The sequence below is a fragment of the Thalia democratica genome, chromosome 4 (genome assembly GCF_965202585.1).
Source record: "Thalia democratica chromosome 4, ktThaDemo2.hap1.1, whole genome shotgun sequence".
Classification (NCBI taxonomy): Eukaryota; Metazoa; Chordata; class Thaliacea; order Salpida; family Salpidae; genus Thalia; species Thalia democratica.
Genome location: NC_139168.1, coordinates 52,197,616 through 52,216,163, shown reverse-complemented (window position 1 = coordinate 52,216,163; position 18,548 = coordinate 52,197,616). Strand labels below are relative to the sequence as shown.

At 25.1% G+C, this 18,548-nt stretch overlaps 2 protein-coding genes across 4 annotated transcripts in view; one reads left to right on the top strand and one right to left on the bottom strand.

Moving 5' to 3' along the window:
* LOC145834095 (V-type proton ATPase subunit S1-like) overlaps positions 1 to 3,003 on the bottom strand; it is a 28,427-nt gene extending 25,424 nt beyond the window's left edge. Inside the window, exons 1-2 of the mRNA XM_082941440.1 lie at positions 2,971 to 3,003; positions 2,177 to 2,300 (exon numbers count right to left, since the gene is read on the bottom strand). Coding sequence (XP_082797566.1) covers positions 2,177 to 2,236 — 60 coding nt within the window. The 5' untranslated portion in view covers positions 2,237 to 2,300; positions 2,971 to 3,003. The remainder of the gene's footprint in view (positions 1 to 2,176; positions 2,301 to 2,970) is intronic.
* Positions 3,004 to 13,408: 10,405 nt separating this feature from the next.
* On the top strand, positions 13,409 to 18,223 carry LOC145835171 (zinc transporter 6-like). 3 transcript variants are annotated; one of them, XR_014369835.1, is made up of 2 exons: positions 13,409 to 16,004; positions 18,157 to 18,223. XR_014369835.1 is itself a non-coding variant. In XM_082942733.1 (2 exons), the coding sequence occupies exons 1-2, from the start codon at positions 13,427 to 13,429 to the stop codon at positions 15,002 to 15,004; spliced, it is 1,467 nt and encodes a 488-aa protein (XP_082798859.1). In that variant the 5' UTR covers positions 13,409 to 13,426; the 3' UTR covers positions 15,005 to 17,916. The 3 variants fall into 3 exon arrangements, 1 of the variants encoding a protein (XP_082798859.1); XR_014369836.1 differs by lacking the exon at positions 18,157 to 18,223 and adding an exon at positions 16,960 to 17,916 and having other exon boundaries at positions 13,409 to 16,566; XM_082942733.1 differs by lacking the exon at positions 18,157 to 18,223 and having other exon boundaries at positions 13,409 to 14,385; positions 14,497 to 17,916.
* Positions 18,224 to 18,548: the final 325 nt, after the last annotated feature.

Below are 18,548 nucleotides of genomic sequence, written 5' to 3'. Positions count from 1 at the left end.
CTGGTTTTGGTGAGAATGATTTACTTCCTGTATCAATCAGAATAGGGAAATCAGGTCAATAGTTTTATCTATATTAGCGACTCAGTAAATGGGTTTTTTCTATCATATAAAACAGTGATTGACTCCCTGATTATTAATAGAGATTTTTCCACTTTTGGTTCTCAGCTGCCTCATCAGCATTCTAAAATTGTTGCAAATTTAAATGAAAAAGATTAAAGTGAGCTGAACTCACATAGTGTAATTGCTTAACAAAGAAGAAAGTTCCAAAGGAGGCGCAAACAAAAGCTTACAGCAAAAATTTCCTGTGGAACATGCACAACATAGTACTGTCAATAAAGAAACCCATATTAACATGCCTCAAAATACCCCAAGAGATCATTGCCAGTTGGAGAACAATAGAAGAATGGTACCAGTAGGCTTCCACTGAGGTGGTTACAACCTTTTCAAACCACTCTTCAAAAACTATGGAAATATCATGCAAGGACCACAACCAGGTCATTGACATCACAGAAGGTATGCTGGTAACAGACCCAGCAGAAGATGAAAGAAACTAAACAAGAGCTTTAACTTCGAGAGCAGGTAAAATCAACTCAAATTGGAAAATACTCAAGGCGCCTTTCAACCATCCTTACCACAAGAGTTATCTGATCCTGCTAAAAGTCCTTTTGAAAACATTGCAGGAGCGATTAACCATAACAATAGGATGATAGCAGTAGGTGTCTACTGGAGAACCAAGGCGGTGACCATCCACCTAAATAGGACAAGAGTGGAGTGGTAATGGAGGTCCTTCCACATGATCAGTTTGTGGTGAGAACTGCTGGCCCACTGAGACTGACATGTAGAAACAGAAGATTTTTAAGGTTTAATAACCCAGTCTTGAAAAATATTGAAACAAAAGCTTTCAATGGTTAGCAGAGAAATCTACCCAACTCACAAGAGGACAGTGTACGCCATCAACATCCTGATTCTCATGTAAAAGTTACAGAAGATTCCAACGGTGCTAATACTGATGAAACAAGTGAGATTGATAGATGAGTTGAGTGAGCACATTTCTGCTCCTTTAGTCCCCATAAAAAATAAGTGCCACTTACCTTGCAGAGCAAGGTTTTAATGTGCCAGAAAAGCTTGAGAGTAGAGTACTCCAAAGTAGAAGGCAGAGTGCTTTGAATGAGTTGGAGGAAATGTATCATAATTGAACTGTAGCTCATTTTATTATATATCAATGTTAATATTATATATATGTGTTTGTATTTACACTTATTATGGTTTCAGATTTTTCATTGCTAATATAGTATTTAAACACAAGGAGTTTTTCTTCACTGTGCTTTTCTGAAACCAACCAACTTTAATAATTTTTAATTTGTGTTTAAATAAAAGTATTTTAATATCTTTAAAAAAAAACTCAATTAGTTTTCTGTTAAGATAAAAACTTATAAAAAGTTGAAATGTGACTACAGTAATGTTGTAGTCAATAATATGATAATAATGGAGTTAACGTAGTAAATTTTCAGTAAACATTAAAATAGAAAGTACATTATTATGTTTTTTTTTTGACTAAATTTCTTGGTTCCTCTTTAAAAGGTTCCAAATAGATTTTAAAGGTCACAAAAAAAAATTGGTTAGGTAGATTACCTATAAAGCTTTCCACCAAGACCCTTTTTGAAAACAAGCCCAACAAAAACTGTATAAAAAAAAATGACCTTTAAGATTTTAGCTTAAAATTGTTTTACATGTGGCACTTATCATGAAACTATCTAGTGCAAAATTTAAGATGGTTTGAAGAAATTTTTATGCTGGCACTTTTTAATTGAAAAAATTATAAAAACAAGGAAAATTACAAACAATTTAAAAAATAACTGCTGTTAAACTTTCTTCAAAATTTCTTAAGTTTTACACAGGGTGGTTTTGTTAGAATTGCCTTTCTTTGTTGACAATTTTTATCTCCTATACAGTTTACATAGGGCTGGGAGGCAAGCTTTAGAGGTAAGCTAACCCAAGTTTTAAAAAATGTGACTTTTAAACAAAATTTAGAATCTTTTTCGGGGATACTATAAAAAAAATTAACATAAAATAAAAACAATAATTCTGAGAGTGAAAAAAAACAAATATTATTATATGAAGCTTAAAACGTGTGACAACCATGTTTAAAATAACTTAGAAAATTAAAACTCACTACCTCATCTTGAAGTAACACAACAACTTTCTCAAAGTTTTGTTGAGACAAGCAGGATAACATATCTTCATTGAATAGTGATCTATCATTTAGACTGGTTGCTCGAGTCAACTTGGTTTTGCAACTACTGTTAATTTTGTTTTGAAGACTGTCACATGTTTAAGTAAATATAAAATCTTTTTTTTTTAACAAAAAATATTACATTTTTATTATATACTACTCTTTAAAATTGTTTTTTAAATCGTAACTAGGGTTGTTACTGTTTGAGTCAAAAAATATCCTTAGTGATCTCAAACTGTCCTGAGTCATACTGAGTTTTTTTTTATTTCACATATAAAATTTAAAGCAAATAGGAAAAAAAAAAAACTTTAATAAATTAAATGAAATGGGTTTTGAAATATCATAAAATTGACATTGGAAAAACTAAATGTCATTCAAGATGTAGAAAAAACTAAACTGAGACTTTAAAAATTTCTTTCAACTTTTTAGCATTTATTTCTTTAAACTAAACTGGCTTAAGTCTTCTTTAGTTTTTTTCAAATTTCAAACTATCCAGAGTTATCCTGAGATTTAAAAAAAATTCAAACTGTACTGAGTTATCCCGAGTGTGTGGCAACCCTATTTAAAAAAAATGTTAAGAGTATAAAACCAACTTTTCTATATATTTTATTTGTTTTACAGTTAATTATTATGTAAAAAGTTACTGTTCGAATAAAGAAAGCTTTATAATAAACAGTTTTATTTGAAGCAAATTAAGAAAAAGATAAGTGAGTAATTTAAAAACATTCTAAACTAACTTTGATCGTTTTCCCCAAAGCAATAAAGGAGATGATCTTTCTCCTTTAACTACATATAAGAATCCAAAGAGTAAAATAATACAAAACAACTTCATCTACATGAAATTAAGCAATATTAATAATTTACTACTATAAAAACTAGCTATATGCAGCTAATTTTATTCAAATTTTTTTTTTAACTTGTCTTCAACATAAACAAAATTCGGAATTCCAATAAGTTTAGGTTGTAAAAGAATTAATTTACTTTAAAGTTAGTCATTTTCTTACTAAAACTAAGCTGTCAGTTTTTTACTGTTTTTTAAATTCAGAGTAGCTTTCAAGATATAAACAATCAAAAATAGAAATTCAATAGGTTCTAAATGAAAGTTGTAAACTAAAAATGAAAAATAGAGTATAGTCGTTTTTTCACTGGTCAATTTCACTGGTCAAAAAACATTTTAAGCTTCTTTTCAGGGTAAAATTTAAACTGGTCAATTTTTCAGATTGATATTCGAGTAAACTTAGCTAGGGTACAAATATAAATTAAGTACTAACTTTTAAGAGGTTAAGCACCGCGTAAGGTACGCACCCGCACATAGTACAAATTTAATATCTTAAAGCATCAACTTAAGGTACGCACGGAGCATAAAAAACCGTTTAATTTTAAAAAAGTTTAAAAAATAAACGATTTAATGAAAAAAAAATCTTAATAATAGGTTGTATAATGAATTTAAGTAATGTCTTTTGAAAAAACATACAGTTACGAATAAATGTTATAATGCTTAGAATTAGTCAATATAGTACTACTGACTCAGTAAAACAAAACCTAGCAAATAAATAAAATATTTTTAATAGTTTAACTATGCGTAAGCTTAATATTCGGAATAAGGCCTTAATTAAGGAAAAAGCTGTTGCTGTTTTTAAATTTATTGTATAAAATAAACAATAACAAAATAATAACAAACAAATAGATAATAACAAATAAACAATTAATAGCAAATAAATAAATATAAACAATAAAACAAAAAAAAATTACAACAAGATAAAAATGATGAAATAACTCAAACATATGCTAAAGCTTGCATTTTAATAGTTTGTACTTTTTTTATTTTTGCTCAAAAACAAACAAATAATGACAGAAATGACTTGGATTTATACATCTTAAGTAAAAACAGAAGAAGCTTTTAATTTTATAGCTTATAATCAACTATTTTTTTAAGTTTCAGCTGTTGAAAATTTATTTTAAATAAATAGCTTCTAACTCTTTTATTTTCGCTGTAAAGATAAACATTTTCATTGGAAACAACTCAAACTTAATAAGATTAATGTTATCATTATTGTTTATATTAACCTTGTTATTTTTACAATTGTTATCCTTTTATGTCTAAACTAATATTAATTACGTGTGTGTTATCTGAATAGTTGCTATTATTTTTAATGTGTTAGGTTTATTGTTTTTATTAATTTGTGCTGTCAACTCATTATATTTAGATAAAACAAAATTATTATGTGATTGTATCATTGACATAACATTTTTCATACAACTATAAGAAATTTTTAAAGTTTTTCTATCTAATATTTTACGGTAACAATGGTTATTTGGAGATAAAAGAGATAAAAACTGTTAATTTGAGAAAAATTTAAAACGGCCGTGAATTTATTGTTAAGGTATTAATAAGTTTACAAATAAAGCTTCTTTAGTTTTTATCTTTAACAGTATAAATATAAAGTTTGAGTTGTTCTCAATGATAGTTGTCTAATTTACAGCGAAAATAAAAGAGGTACAAGCTATTAATTTGAGATAAATTTTCAACGGCTGAAATTTGAAAAATATTGTTTGAGTTTTAAAAATTAAAGCTTCTTTAGTTTTTATCTTGAAAAGCATAAATACAGAGTTTAAGTTGTTTCCAATGATAGTTGTTAATTTTATAGCTAAAATAAAAGAGATACAAGCTAATTAATCGTGACAAATTTCAAACAGTTTAAACTTGATAAATAGTTCATTATATGCTATAAAAATGATAGCTTCTTTAGTTTTTGTCTTTAAATAGAGTTTAAGTTGTTTCCAAAGATGTTTGTTAACTTTACAACAAAAATAAAAAAGGTACAAACTCATATTTTAAGACAAGTTTTAAACAACTTTAGGTTAAAAATAGTCGATTGTGAGTTTTAAAAATAAAAGCTTCTTTAGTTATTAGCTTTAAAAATATAAATATAGAGTTTGAGTTGTTTCCAATGATAGTTGTTTAATTTACAGCGAAAATAAAAGAGGTACAAACTACAAACTGTTATTTGAGAAAAATTTTCTAATGTTATTTTGGTTTTTAAACAAAAGTTTAGCCGGAAACAGATGTAGTTTAATAAAGGTATAAAAAATGACGTAGAAATAGGTTGTTTTTTGTATAAAAAATTTAAGTAATGACCGCGTAGACTTTTTAAAGAAGAGCATGTACAATGTACATTTAATTTTATAAACGGTACAAACAATTAAAACGAATTAAACTTGAAAAATAGTTCATTAAATGCATTAAAGATAAAAGGTTCTTTAGTTTTTATCTTCAAAAGTATAAATACGGAGTTTGAGTTGTATCCAATGATATTTGTTAACTTAACAGCGAAAATAAAAAATATTCAAACTCATATTTTGAGACAAGTTTTAAACACTTATAGGTTTTAAAATAATTAATTATAAGCTTTACAAATAAAAGCTTCTTTAGTTTTTATCTTTAAAAGTATAAATACAAAGTTTGAGTTGTTTTCAATGATATTTGTTTAATTTACAGCGAAAATAAAAGGGGTACAAACTGTTAATTTGAGAAAAATTTAAAACGGCCGTAAATTTATTAATAAAGTATTAATACGTTTAAAAATAAAAGCTTCTTTAGTTTTTATATTTAAAAGAAAAGATACTAAGTTTTAGTTGTTTCCATAGAAAATTTTAAACTTTACAGCGAAAGTAAAAGAGGTACAAGCTAATTAATTGTGACAAATTTCAAACAGTTTAAACTTAATAAATAGTTCATTATATGCTATAAAAATGACAGCTTCTTTAGTTTTTGTCTTTAAATGTATAAATACAGAATTTAAGTTGTTTCCAAAGATGTTTGTTTACTTTACAACGAAAATAAAAAAGGTACAAACTCATATTTTAAGACAAGTTTTAAACAACTGTAGGTTAAAAAATAGTTGATTGTAAGTTTAAAAAATAAAAGCTTCTTTAGTTTATATCTTAAAAAGTAAAGATACTAAGTTTTAGTTGTATCCAATGAAAATTTTAAACTTTACAGCGAAAATAAAAGAGGTACAAACTGTTAGTTTGAGATCGTTTTCAAACGGCCGTAAATTTATTAATAAAATATTAATAGGTTTACAAATAGAAGCTTCTTTAGTTTTTATCTTCAAAAGTACAAATACAGAGTTTGAGTTGTTTCCAATGAAAATGTTTATCTTTACAGCGAAAATAAAAGAGTTAGAAGCTATTTATTTAAAATAAATTTTCAACAGCTGAAACTTGAAAAATAGTTGATTATAAGCTATAAAATTAAAAGCTTCTTCTGTTTTTACCTTAAGATGTATAAATCCAAGTCATTTCTGTCATTATTTGTTTGTTTTTGAGCAAAAATAAAAAAAGTACAAACTATTAAAATGCAAGCTTTAGCATATGTTTGAGTTATTTCATCATTTTTATCTTGTTGTAATTTTTTTTTGTTTTATTGTTTATATTTATTTATTTGCTATTAATTGTTTATTTGTTATTATCTATTTGTTTGTTATTATTTTGTTATTGTTTATTTTATACAATAAATTTAAAAACAGCAACAGCTTTTTCCTTAATTAAGGCCTTATTCCGAATATTAAGCTTACGCATAGTTAAACTATTAAAAATATTTTATTTATTTGCTAGGTTTTGTTTTACTGAGTCAGTAGTACTATATTGACTAATTCTAAGCATTATAACATTTATTCGTAACTGTATGTTTTTTCAAAAGACATTACTTAAATTCATTATACAACCTATTATTAAGATTTTTTTTTCATTAAATCGTTTATTTTTTAAACTTTTTTAAAATTAAACGGTTTTTTATGCTCCGTGCGTACCTTAAGTTGATGCTTTAAGATATTAAATTTGTACTATGTGCGGGTGCGTACCTTACGCGGTGCTTAACCTCTTAAAAGTTAGTACTTAATTTATATTTGTACCCTAGCTAAGTTTACTCGAATATCAATCTGAAAAATTGACCAGTTTAAATTTTACCCTGAAAAGAAGCTTAAAATGTTTTTTGACCAGTGAAAAAACGACTATAAAATAGAGTACAATTTTGAAAATCTATCTTCTCTTACAGTTTTTGAGCAACTGTTTTGAAGACTTAATAACAAAATCTTTAAAATATTTAAAGCATGAGATTAAAAACAGCTACAAAAAATTCATAATAAGCAGTTATACTGGGTAAATTGAGAATCTAGCCTAATTGTGTTTAGTTGGTGTTTTTATATGTTTAGTTGGTTTTGTGTATATTTATACTAATCTATGTTTAGCTAGTTGTGGTTTGTTGATATGAAAACTTACTCAAGTAGGTTTATTAAAATTAATACTTGAATATTTACTGTTATCTTTTTTTTTATTTAAGCAAAATTTATTTTATTTTTTCATTTGTTGTAGATTACACAGAATAACCACTCTTTAAATCAAAAAACCTGTTCTGATAGACCACAAACTGTCCGAGTCATCCAGAGTTTTTACAAATCCTATAAAAAAATTGGTTACATGACTATTCAAATTCGGACAACTCAAGTTCCGACAATTCAAATTCTTAAAAAAATATTAAAAGGACTATATCTCAATAAGTAATATAAATTTGAAAAAAATAAAAAATGCATATGTAGATCTTGATAATATCTGAAGCCACTTTTTTTCTTTTTTTCAAAATCTAAAATACTTTTCAAGATATTTTAAAATTACTAAAAATAACTATGTTTTTTACTTAATATAAACCATATATCAAAAAATATTTAATGTTTTGCAAAAAGAAAAAAATGGCCTGTAGATATTAATATAATTTACATATGCATTTTTTATTTAAGTCAAATACACATTACTTTTTTTATTTTTAGTTGTTTTAATCTTTTATTAAGAATTGGAATTGTCGGAATTTGAATTGTCCGAATTTGAATAGTCGTGCACCCAAAAAAATTCAACTTTTGAAATTCAATAAAAATCAAAAAAAAAAAAACTTCAATATAATTGGATATAAATGATAGAGCAACAAATTTGTTTAAATTTAAAATCTATAAAAAACTGGCCAGAGATTTTCAGAAGTTTTAAGCCTATCATGAGTTTTTTTATATAAAACAAAACAATCCTGAGTCATCTTAAATTTAATAAACATATTCATAATATCCTGATCTGGTAATTTCATAGGATGATATCGCACCAATATCAAAGTGAAAATATATTACACTTTCAATCTTATACTTTGATAAGAGAAGTATAGAGTTGAAAAGCTATAAATCTAGACTAAACCTGAATAATAGAGACCGTAAGGTAAATAAAAAGGACAAATATAAATAAATAAAACATAACGTATAAAATTTAAATTTTAATTATTTTTTAAAAAGTTTGAGATTGTATTTACGTATATAAATGAATTTTATTTAATACAAAGTTTATTATTATTATTATTTACACTAAGAGGTGTTTTAAGGACATTTAACAAATACAAAATAGCTATAACTATTTACAGATAGAGATGAAGATAAGCTGTATAAGCAAAGATGAATTATTGCAACATCTGCTGACCTTTCAACTAATTTCGATATTTAAACAACATGCAAAGTTTTATAGTAATATAAATAAAATATTCTCACTATGAAAGTTTGCATTTATTTTAAATTAAAGTTACAATAATAAATCTTAAACTGAATATATCCTACTATTTACATAAAAGTTACTTATCTCACACTTAAGTAAATAAACGTAAATAACTAAAATAAACAAACTGTAAATACAAATAGTTTATTAATAAATAAAAAAGATACCTAATTAATATCATAAACTTTTAATTTATGATAAACTTGTTTAGTTAACAAACACATGAATTAATTTATCTTAAAGTTCTATTATTGTAATTGTATAAAGAAAAAACGTGTAAAGAAGTAATAAAAAGAGAAAAAAGAAGTTGTGTATAACACAGTTATTTTATGACATTAGCGGGAATAACAAAAACTGAATTACTACTTTAATAACTTACCTATTGCTAGTTATTTCATATGCTTTAAAAAGGTCTACTTGGTAGAAAAATTATAGATTTAATGACAATAAGAAATATTATCAGTTTACGACTCGATAACCAAAAGGTTTTTACGTACACTTGGTCCTAAGACTAAACTTTTTGAGCGCTTTTTTTTCTATCATTCAATAAACAGTATACAGATAAAAAATAAGATAACTACAACATAACAAAAAATAATAAAATCCTATTAAAATTAAATTGTTTTTTGGTTATTTATGCTTAGTAACACAAAAATATGTATTAAACTCTTTTTAGACTCAATAACTGAAAGGTTCGTTTGCACACCCAGGTTCTTTGATCGAACTTTTAGTAAGCTTTTTTTAGAGTTCAATAAACAATAACAATCGTTCAATGGCTTAAGTTTTTGCACGTAAAATATTTGTGCTTTATTAAGCATAAATAAACTTGATTTATCTTTTTAATATTGTCTATACAAGTATATGCACGTATCTAATTAAGTATTAGATTAGTGATTTTATGTAACTGATAAAATATATTCTGTTTAAGTTGTCAAAGTGACAAACTTTGTTTTATTATTGTAGCTTTAGTTTAAAATAAACACAAACTTTCATAGTGAGAATTTTTTTATTATGTCACAATAAAGCTTTGCATGTAATTAAAATATTGAAAGTAGTTGAAAGGTCAGCAGAAGTTGCACTAATTCATATTTTCTCTAAACAGCTTGTCTTCATCTCCCTGTGTAAATAATTAAAGGTATTTAGCATTATGCACTTAAAATAATTTTATAGTAAATAAAATTTTATTGCGCATCTTACATACATAAAATAAAAACTTATATTTTTTAAAAACTATTAAAAAAATTAGTGCGTACTCTACGCGGGGTGCATACCTTACGTCGGTCTCTATTGTTAAGGTTTAGAAACATAGCTTTTCAACTCTATACTTGTCTTATAAAAGTGTAAAATTGAAAGTGTATGATATTTTCACTTTGATATTGGTGCGACATCATGCTAGGAAATTACTGTTTTATTGTCTTATATTATTGTGCATTTGTGTTTAAAGCAGATTAATTGTAAATTTAGTTATCTCTTTTGATATTGTATAAATTTATGTTTGAATATTATATGTTATTTATCTTATTTTTATTTTATAAAGGAACATTCTGTTGAACTTTTGTACTTTTGCAGGGTTGCCAAATGGTCAGGAAAAAGGAAAAGAAAGACAAAAGTCAGGAAAAAATAGGGGGTTTTGAAAAAAAGTCAGGAAAAGTCAGAAAATTTGATTAAATTTATTAAAAGTCAGATTTTTTCAGTTTAAATTTACAAAATTCCTTGTTTTCAAAGCCTTCAACTGGTAAAATTTAATCAAAGTCCATTAAAGTCAGAAAAAAATTCCAAATTTTTCATATAAATTTACAAAATTATTCAATTTCTAATGCCTTTATCTGGTATAAATTAGTAAAATATCCCTTATAAAAAACTATAAAATTTTTCTATTAACATATTGAACAAGTACTGTACTTGAACAAGCAGATTTTGTAAGCTTTTTAATATTGATGATCTGTATTAAGGACACTTCCATAGTGAAACTGATATATATATACACAAAAGTTAATATTGAATAATTTTAGAATTAAAGTATTATTTGTTTAAGTAAATAATAGAGTTCTTTATAATTAAGTAGTTAGTTTAGAGTTTTATGTAACAAACTGATGTGTATACTTTACCTCTTTATATTTTTATTTTTTAAGGTTTAGGCAGAGACTGTGTTTTAATTTTTATGTTGATATACATGTTTTTGAAGTCATTGAATAAAACTTTTTTAAGTAAATACATGACTTGGTTATTTTTCTTTTCGTTTGTTTTATTGATTGTTTTTTTCTTAAGGTGTAAAAGTTTATATTGTAAAAATTAATTTTTATTTGCCATATAATTAGGAAACTGTAAAAGCATGTAGTGTACAACATAATAACTGATTTTTTTTGTACTCCAGGTCCTTAGACCAAACCTTTTTAGCATTTTTTTAATAGTTCAATAACAATATGAAATATAATAAATAAAAGGTTGGCAAAAACCTTGAATCCTGGAAAAATCTGAAATTTGAGAATTGAAAAAAGTACTCTAATTCCAAATAAAAATCACTAAAAAACTTTAAATGTTAAGTTATATTTAATTATAAAGTTACAAAATTTTATAAAATGCAAAAAATATGTTATAAAAGTAAAAAGTTATTTGTATAATTCTTTTTCAATAATAAAATACCTTTAAAGTATCTTTTCAAAGTTGTTATACAAAGTAGTTTGTAAATAAATAAATTTAAAAATTAACTTTGTCTCCAAAACCAAAATTGAGACCTGTTGTGCCCAAGGAATAATCCTTGCATATATACTATTTAAGACAGTTTTTTAGCTAAGTTTAATTTTATAGCAAAATTAGAACAAAAAAGTTGTTTTTAAAAAACCTAGAAAAAACTCAGAAGACCTGGAAAAAATTAGCAAAAAACATTTGGCAACCCTATAAATATGCATTTAAGTGAGTACTTTGTGTGGTAAATTTATAGTTAGTCAATAAAATATTAAAAAACAGAATCAAATTATTTTCCATTATTTATAGTTTACAAAAATGTTTACACAATACAAAAAATAATCCACAAACTTTGAATTTAAATTGATTTAAACATTGAATCTTGAAAAAAGTATTTCTAATAAGTTTAGTTAACATCTAATGCAGAAGCATACATGTACAATCTTTCTTTTAATTATTAAGAAGAAAATCATGTGGTTTTAGTAGTTTGAGCAAAAAGCAAATTTTATTTTAAAGGGTTTGAAAACAAATCAGGATGACACAGGTCAGTTTTTTTTGACTTTATGTAAGATACAAAAATTTTGTTGCCATATTTGAAATACTTTGCTTGTTTTTCAAACTGAGAGAAAAAAATTGATTCAAAATAACCAACAAAATTGTTGACTAAATTAAGACTAAGTGGACTACTTATGGCCATTTCATGAATCTGTCTGTAGATAATAATATTTTTGAAGCTGAATTGTATAATGGATTTTTTACTCAATTTTTTTACTACCAAGTTTATTAGACTATGCCAGACAGTTTTTGTAATAAGAGGAGGAATAAGGTTAGAATTATACAGTTCATTTAAACAGGTGTTAATGGTTTAATCAACTTGAGTATTGTTGAAAAGGCTTTTAATGCAAAGAGACATATTTTAACTGGTATAAACAAACTATTCCTAATGATCTCAACAACGGAAAATGAGTCCTTAATACAATATTTATTATCAAAGGGTTGCCATTTCCATAGAATTTCTTAAAAGTTTTCAATATTCCAAAAAATCCTTAGACTTCCATGGAAAAATAGATAATTTGTGAAAGTTCCTAGATTCCATAGAATTACTTTTTTTTTGCTTGGTGATGAAATTTCTGTGATGTTATAATAATATAATTTATTTACTTTGTAAATGTTATTTATAGTTAAGAGCTACAGCTTGAGTAAAAGGAGAATTTTAAAACTAACAATTTTATTAGGATATTCCACAGTTTTTTTATTTAGATATATTTTAGTTTTCATTTAATGTTAAGTGAAGAAATAAAAAATAAAAGGTTAAGTATTTAAGATCTAAAAAGTTGTAAGTTTATACTCAGTAAATAGTTCATTATCCACTGTATTGATATTTAGAAATAAAAAACTGAAGTGTACTTTATTTTTTAAGTTGCTAGAATATAAATTAGACCTTTAAAAAACTGTTTGTATCCTCTTGTATCTTAACTATTATAAATATAGATCTACTTCAGGGTTTCCTTTTTTTTTTTCAAAAGGCCCCTTTTTAGGAAATTAAAAAAGTTATTTTTCCTCTATTTCTATTATTGTTTTCTTAGGTATACAAGGTTGATTAGGGAGTTTTTATTTTATGTATTGTATTGTACAATTTTTTTAATCAAATTTCTTATAAACAAATGTTGACTCTGGCTAGTTTTGATCACTTAGAATGAATTTCCATAAAAATAGTGGCCAACCTGTTATAATTTGTTGAATTGGAAAAATGTGTTTAATATTTTAGCATTATTATAACTTCATATAACTATTTAAATAGTATCAATTTTATAATGTCTTTATAAATAACTACAAAGTAAATTTTTGATGCATAATTAATAGTTGACTGAATAATTAAAAAAAAAAAAACATTTAACAGCATATTTGTTTATTGGATGTTACATGATGTCTTTCTATGATAATGGTGTTAATAAAAAATATAGTATAGATCAATACACTTTACTACCTATTGATCCAGAATTAGATTTTGACTTGAGTGGAAAATCAAACGCAATAAAGCCTCTTCTATCTGGTCCAATTTTACCATTCCAAAAAAAGAAAAACAGTTATGTCAAATTAAAATGTATGCTAAAACTGATGTTTAACTCAGTCGAGTGCAGAAAAATAATATTTTTTTTAATAATTAATGTTTTTATTATCATGCTGATAAAACATTGGTGTTTCACTACTAAAAGTGTTGCAATGGAAGCATTCAGTATCTTAGCCATATTTGAGCTTATGACATTAGTAATTTCATTAATTTCTAATGTAAATGAACTTTGTTTATCAACTGTCAATGCAAACAACAACTTAATTGCTCAAAGTTATGAAAGAAGTATTTCTTTGCTTGTTTTTTCAACATTTTTATTTACTATGGTTAGCTCAATTTTTATCTACAAGGATAGCTTAATAAGAATATTGATTGAACAACCAGTTATACAATATAGTAAAATCCTTCCAGCAAGCATTGTTTTGTTTACATACAGTATTTTAAAATTGTGCATAGTAACAATTAAGCCAGTTAATGCAATCTATTATGCTTCAAGTTCTTCTATTATACAAGAGCAAATAAGTAATATGAACACAACAGTGTGTTTACTGTTTCCTCGTTTATCTAAAAAGCTGCTACCAAAACTAAATCCAATAATGATCTTGACATTTATGTCTACTTTTCTTATGATAGCTAACTATGTTATTATTGAATTTAATACTTCATACAAAGCAGATACAATAGTTGCCATTCTCATTGCAAGCATGATAATTGTTATTATGTGTCCTTTAGTAGCCTGCTGTAGCCATATTTTTTTGAACACAATTTCACCACATGTGATAGGCCAGCTTGATAAGCTGCTAAGTGAAGCACAAACTCTAGACGGTGTACTTGAAATTCGCAATGAGAAATTTCATACTATTGCCTTGTTTGACACGAATATAAAAAAAAGAAAAGTTAATAAAAATGAATTACTTTTGTTTGGTTCTTTGGATGTTAGAGTAAGAAGAGATGCTGACCAGCAGCTGGTTCTTGCTCATGTTTACAATCGTCTTTCCCCAATTGTGGGAAATTTAACTATACAAGTTGTAAAAGATGAACAAATGTGGGTAAAGCAAAGTACAAGAAAAAATATTGCCTCAACATGTGTTAAAATACCCTCGAACGACAAATCTCCTTCTTTTCAAACTAAAAAAAAACCTATGGCTGCTGTTGCTCCTTACTCATTTAACAGTAGACAGGTCACAGCTGAGACAACAATAACTGAAAGGAAGTATATGTTTGACTTCAGCTCTGCATACACACCTTCTGCCTCTGCAAATGACATATCAACTACTAACCAATTGGCCTTTGAAAATAGTCATAATAAAAAAACAACAAAGGTTGGAGATAAAATAGTAAAAATGTACAGAACAATGAATAAGACAAATACACAGTTTAACAGAAGTTTATTTAAAAGTTCTGATTTTGTTAATAAACTAAATAATTAAATAATAATTACCTAAAATGTTTGAGTAAATTATAAAAATAATAAGTGACACTATTGGTAATGATATTTATGTGAATTGTTGTTAAGTTTTGTAAAATCTATTTAAAAATAATCCTTTTTTTTAATTTGCGAACTTAAAATGGTAAAATGTTTTATATTTAAAAATGGCGCGGAACAACAATTTGTTTTTTTCTAAATTTTATCTACAAACAGTATTTTTTTCAAAGAGCTTAAACTAAATTTCTGAAAATTTAAAAAAAAGTTCATGGAAAATGAATGTTACTTAAGATATTATTTTAAATACTTGTGTGTAAACAAAAATAGATTTAAATAAAATCAAATTACTATCTAAGGCTAAAGTTACAGTAACCTCTCGCTTATTTACGCACATTGTGTCCACAGAAAAAATGCGTAAAGATACGAGAGGTATCAAATATAGTTACTATAATGACTGTTTTTTTTTGATTTTGCTTTTAGTTAAAAGCAGACTGGAGACTTTCCTACTTTTAACAATTTGCTTACTTCATTTATAAACATGAAAACAAAAGATAAAACTATACATATATTAATAAAAAAAAGAATTGAGATTTATTTAAAGTAATAATACTTGTAGAAAAATTTTACTAGTTTTTATTTTACGTAGATTTTATCTTAATCTTTATTTAAATGTGACTTATTTGATACTTAAAATTTGTATTCTAGTCTACTTAGCAACTTCAATTTATAATTAAGCATTTGTTTACAACTAAGAAATGGTGTGGTGTCTAAATTTAACTTTGTGTTGCTTTAAAAATATATAGGGCAAGAGTGCTGTATTATTCATTTGTGTTTTAAACTCTCATTGTTTCATTATACTTTCATTATTTAACACAGTAATAATTCTTTCAGAATTTTAATTTAATTTCTTATTGTTAATATAATTTCTGATACACTGAGATATAAATAAATGTTTACTAATTAGTCAAGGAACATAAGTTTACAAAGTCTAAAGAAATAGAGAGGTGAGATAGCGTTAAAAAACATGTTTTAAAATAAAAATAAACAATTAACCTAATTTCTGCAATATTAAAAAAACTTAAATTTTTACTTTTTGAATTTTTAAAATTCTAGAATGCGTAACTAAAAGAGAGTGCGTAACGTCATTAGTGCGTAAAGATCCGAGAGGTTACTGTAATTGACTAATCTAGTCTTCCATGAATTTTAAATATTTTTTTGGAATTTTTTAATTTATTTTAAATACTGACGAAACTTAGTTTGCCAAATAAACATTTGAAGAGTTAAGAGGATATCTTAAAATAAGTATATATTTTATTTAAACCACTAAGTAGGGATAACTTATAATTTAAATCTTATTCAAAATGTTTTTTGTTTATTTAATATTTAAATTTTCAATACATAAAAATGATTTTTTTCTTAACAGTATTAAATAAGTAGTACTTTGTAAACTTAATGCTTAGATATCTACATTTTGGCAAATCACTTTTTCAAATTGTTACAAATGTGCAAAATATATTTATAACATCAGTTTTGACAGTTTGTAGTCAAATTAACTAAAAATAATAGGTATGTATGTAGTTGTACATCATATTTCTAACTCAGATAGTTTTTTATCTTAAATCATTTAATACAAATGTTAAAATATTTTTACTGAGTTAAATTTAGTCGTCTGCCCCCAAATTATGGTACTAAAAAGAATTGGACATTGTAAATTTTAGCGAACTACTAAGATTAAAATGAAGTTAAATATTATACTTAATCATACTAAAATGCTTAAAGTTGTTAGTCTGAGTTCGAAATTTTTTTTGTACACTTCATAAAAAAGTAAATGTATTTTTTTGTTATATATTTTCTTAAATTCAGTTATATAGTCTATCTATCAATAATCTTTGGGCATTGCAATTAAACTTACTTAAGTTTTCTTTGTGTTAAAAAATATAATATTTAAAAAAATTTAAGGTGCAATAGTGAAATCCAATTCAACTTTTGAGTAAACTTTTTCGTTTAACTTAGTGCTGTAATATTCTAATCGATTTGTTTGCATTCTTACTCCTGCTCTATAAACACTTGAAATGTAAAAATATTTATATTTTTGTTATAAATTTGTACTGTTTTGTTGTTTACAAAAAAAAAACGTACAAGCATGTATAACTGCCAGTACTGTAACTAATTGTTCTAAGAAACTTATAAGTACGATAATAACTTTTTTCAGTTAAACCTATAAATTAGAATGACTCCTTTATCAATATAATAGCCAGTTTTAAGCTTCTCATGCTATTTTTATAAAAGTTTTCAAGTCGTTTTAAGCAATCTTTTTAGTAAACTGTTATGTAGTTTATTAAACTTTTTTAAACCTCAGTACAGTTAAGTTTATTTGTTTTGTACTTTACATAATACATTTTAAAAACGATTAAAGTATGACTACAAAAAATATATATAATATACCTTTAAACTTATACTAAATTTAAACTAAGTTATCTCTTAAAGTGTAATAGCCGATGGCAGTTGGCGTCGTTTTTAATTTATATAGTGGAGCGATATTCTTTTTTTTATTGTAAAATGTATTTAAAAATTAATAATTTTGACGCTATACTTTTTTTCGAATTTGTATAGCTTAAAACTTTTAAAATCTTAAAAATCACGATTTTACAAATAACTTGATATTTTTGAATTGGGTAATAATGTTGGATTAGGTTATTATTATTTAAATACTAAATGTTAAAAGTTTTATAATAGTTGGTTTTTATTTTAAAAAAATGATTTTGTTCTTTTAGCTATCACAACCATGTGACTTTGATTATTGAAATTTACTACCTTAAAATACTTAAAACTAACATGTGTGACATATCTTGGAGTATTTGCAATTTTTGATATACATTGAACTTTTCTAATTATAAGTCTTTTTTTATATTGTTACACAACACCAGTTTCTAAAAATTAAATTTGTTTTAAAATATTTTCGTATTTTTTTTAGTGTTTTTACTTGAAAAATAACAATAAGTTCTAAAGGTGATCTTTACTTACATTATAAAATGATATTAACTTATGTTTTTTCTTTAAACGCATTAAGTTTAATTTATGCTATACATTAATTTTCAAACAGGTAGTTGTTGTTGTTTGCAAATAACAATTAATCATAATACTTTTTCTATTTAGTTTAGAGAACCTCAATTTAAATATGGATAAAAGTATTGAAAAGTTCAACTTGATCAATGATGAGCCTTTTAGTGATGATGATGGGGAAGAATGGAAACCTGAAAAAAATAAGCTAGACTGTTATGAAAGTGATGAAGAAACAGAGCCTCTTTATTCTACAGTCAAACGAAAAATAAACAGCAACTGTCAGTATGATCGTCAAATATTAGATAACTCTTTTTATACAAGAGAGAGCAGCATTAACAAAGACTCTTATTTGCTAAAGGACTACCAGTTACCTAAGGACAAAGAGACGAATAAGAATGATGATTGTATATCAAAAATTCTTCAGAAAGACTGGAGCGAAGCTGACCTAAAAGTATTGAGAGAAACTGTATCACAAGATCCTTCTT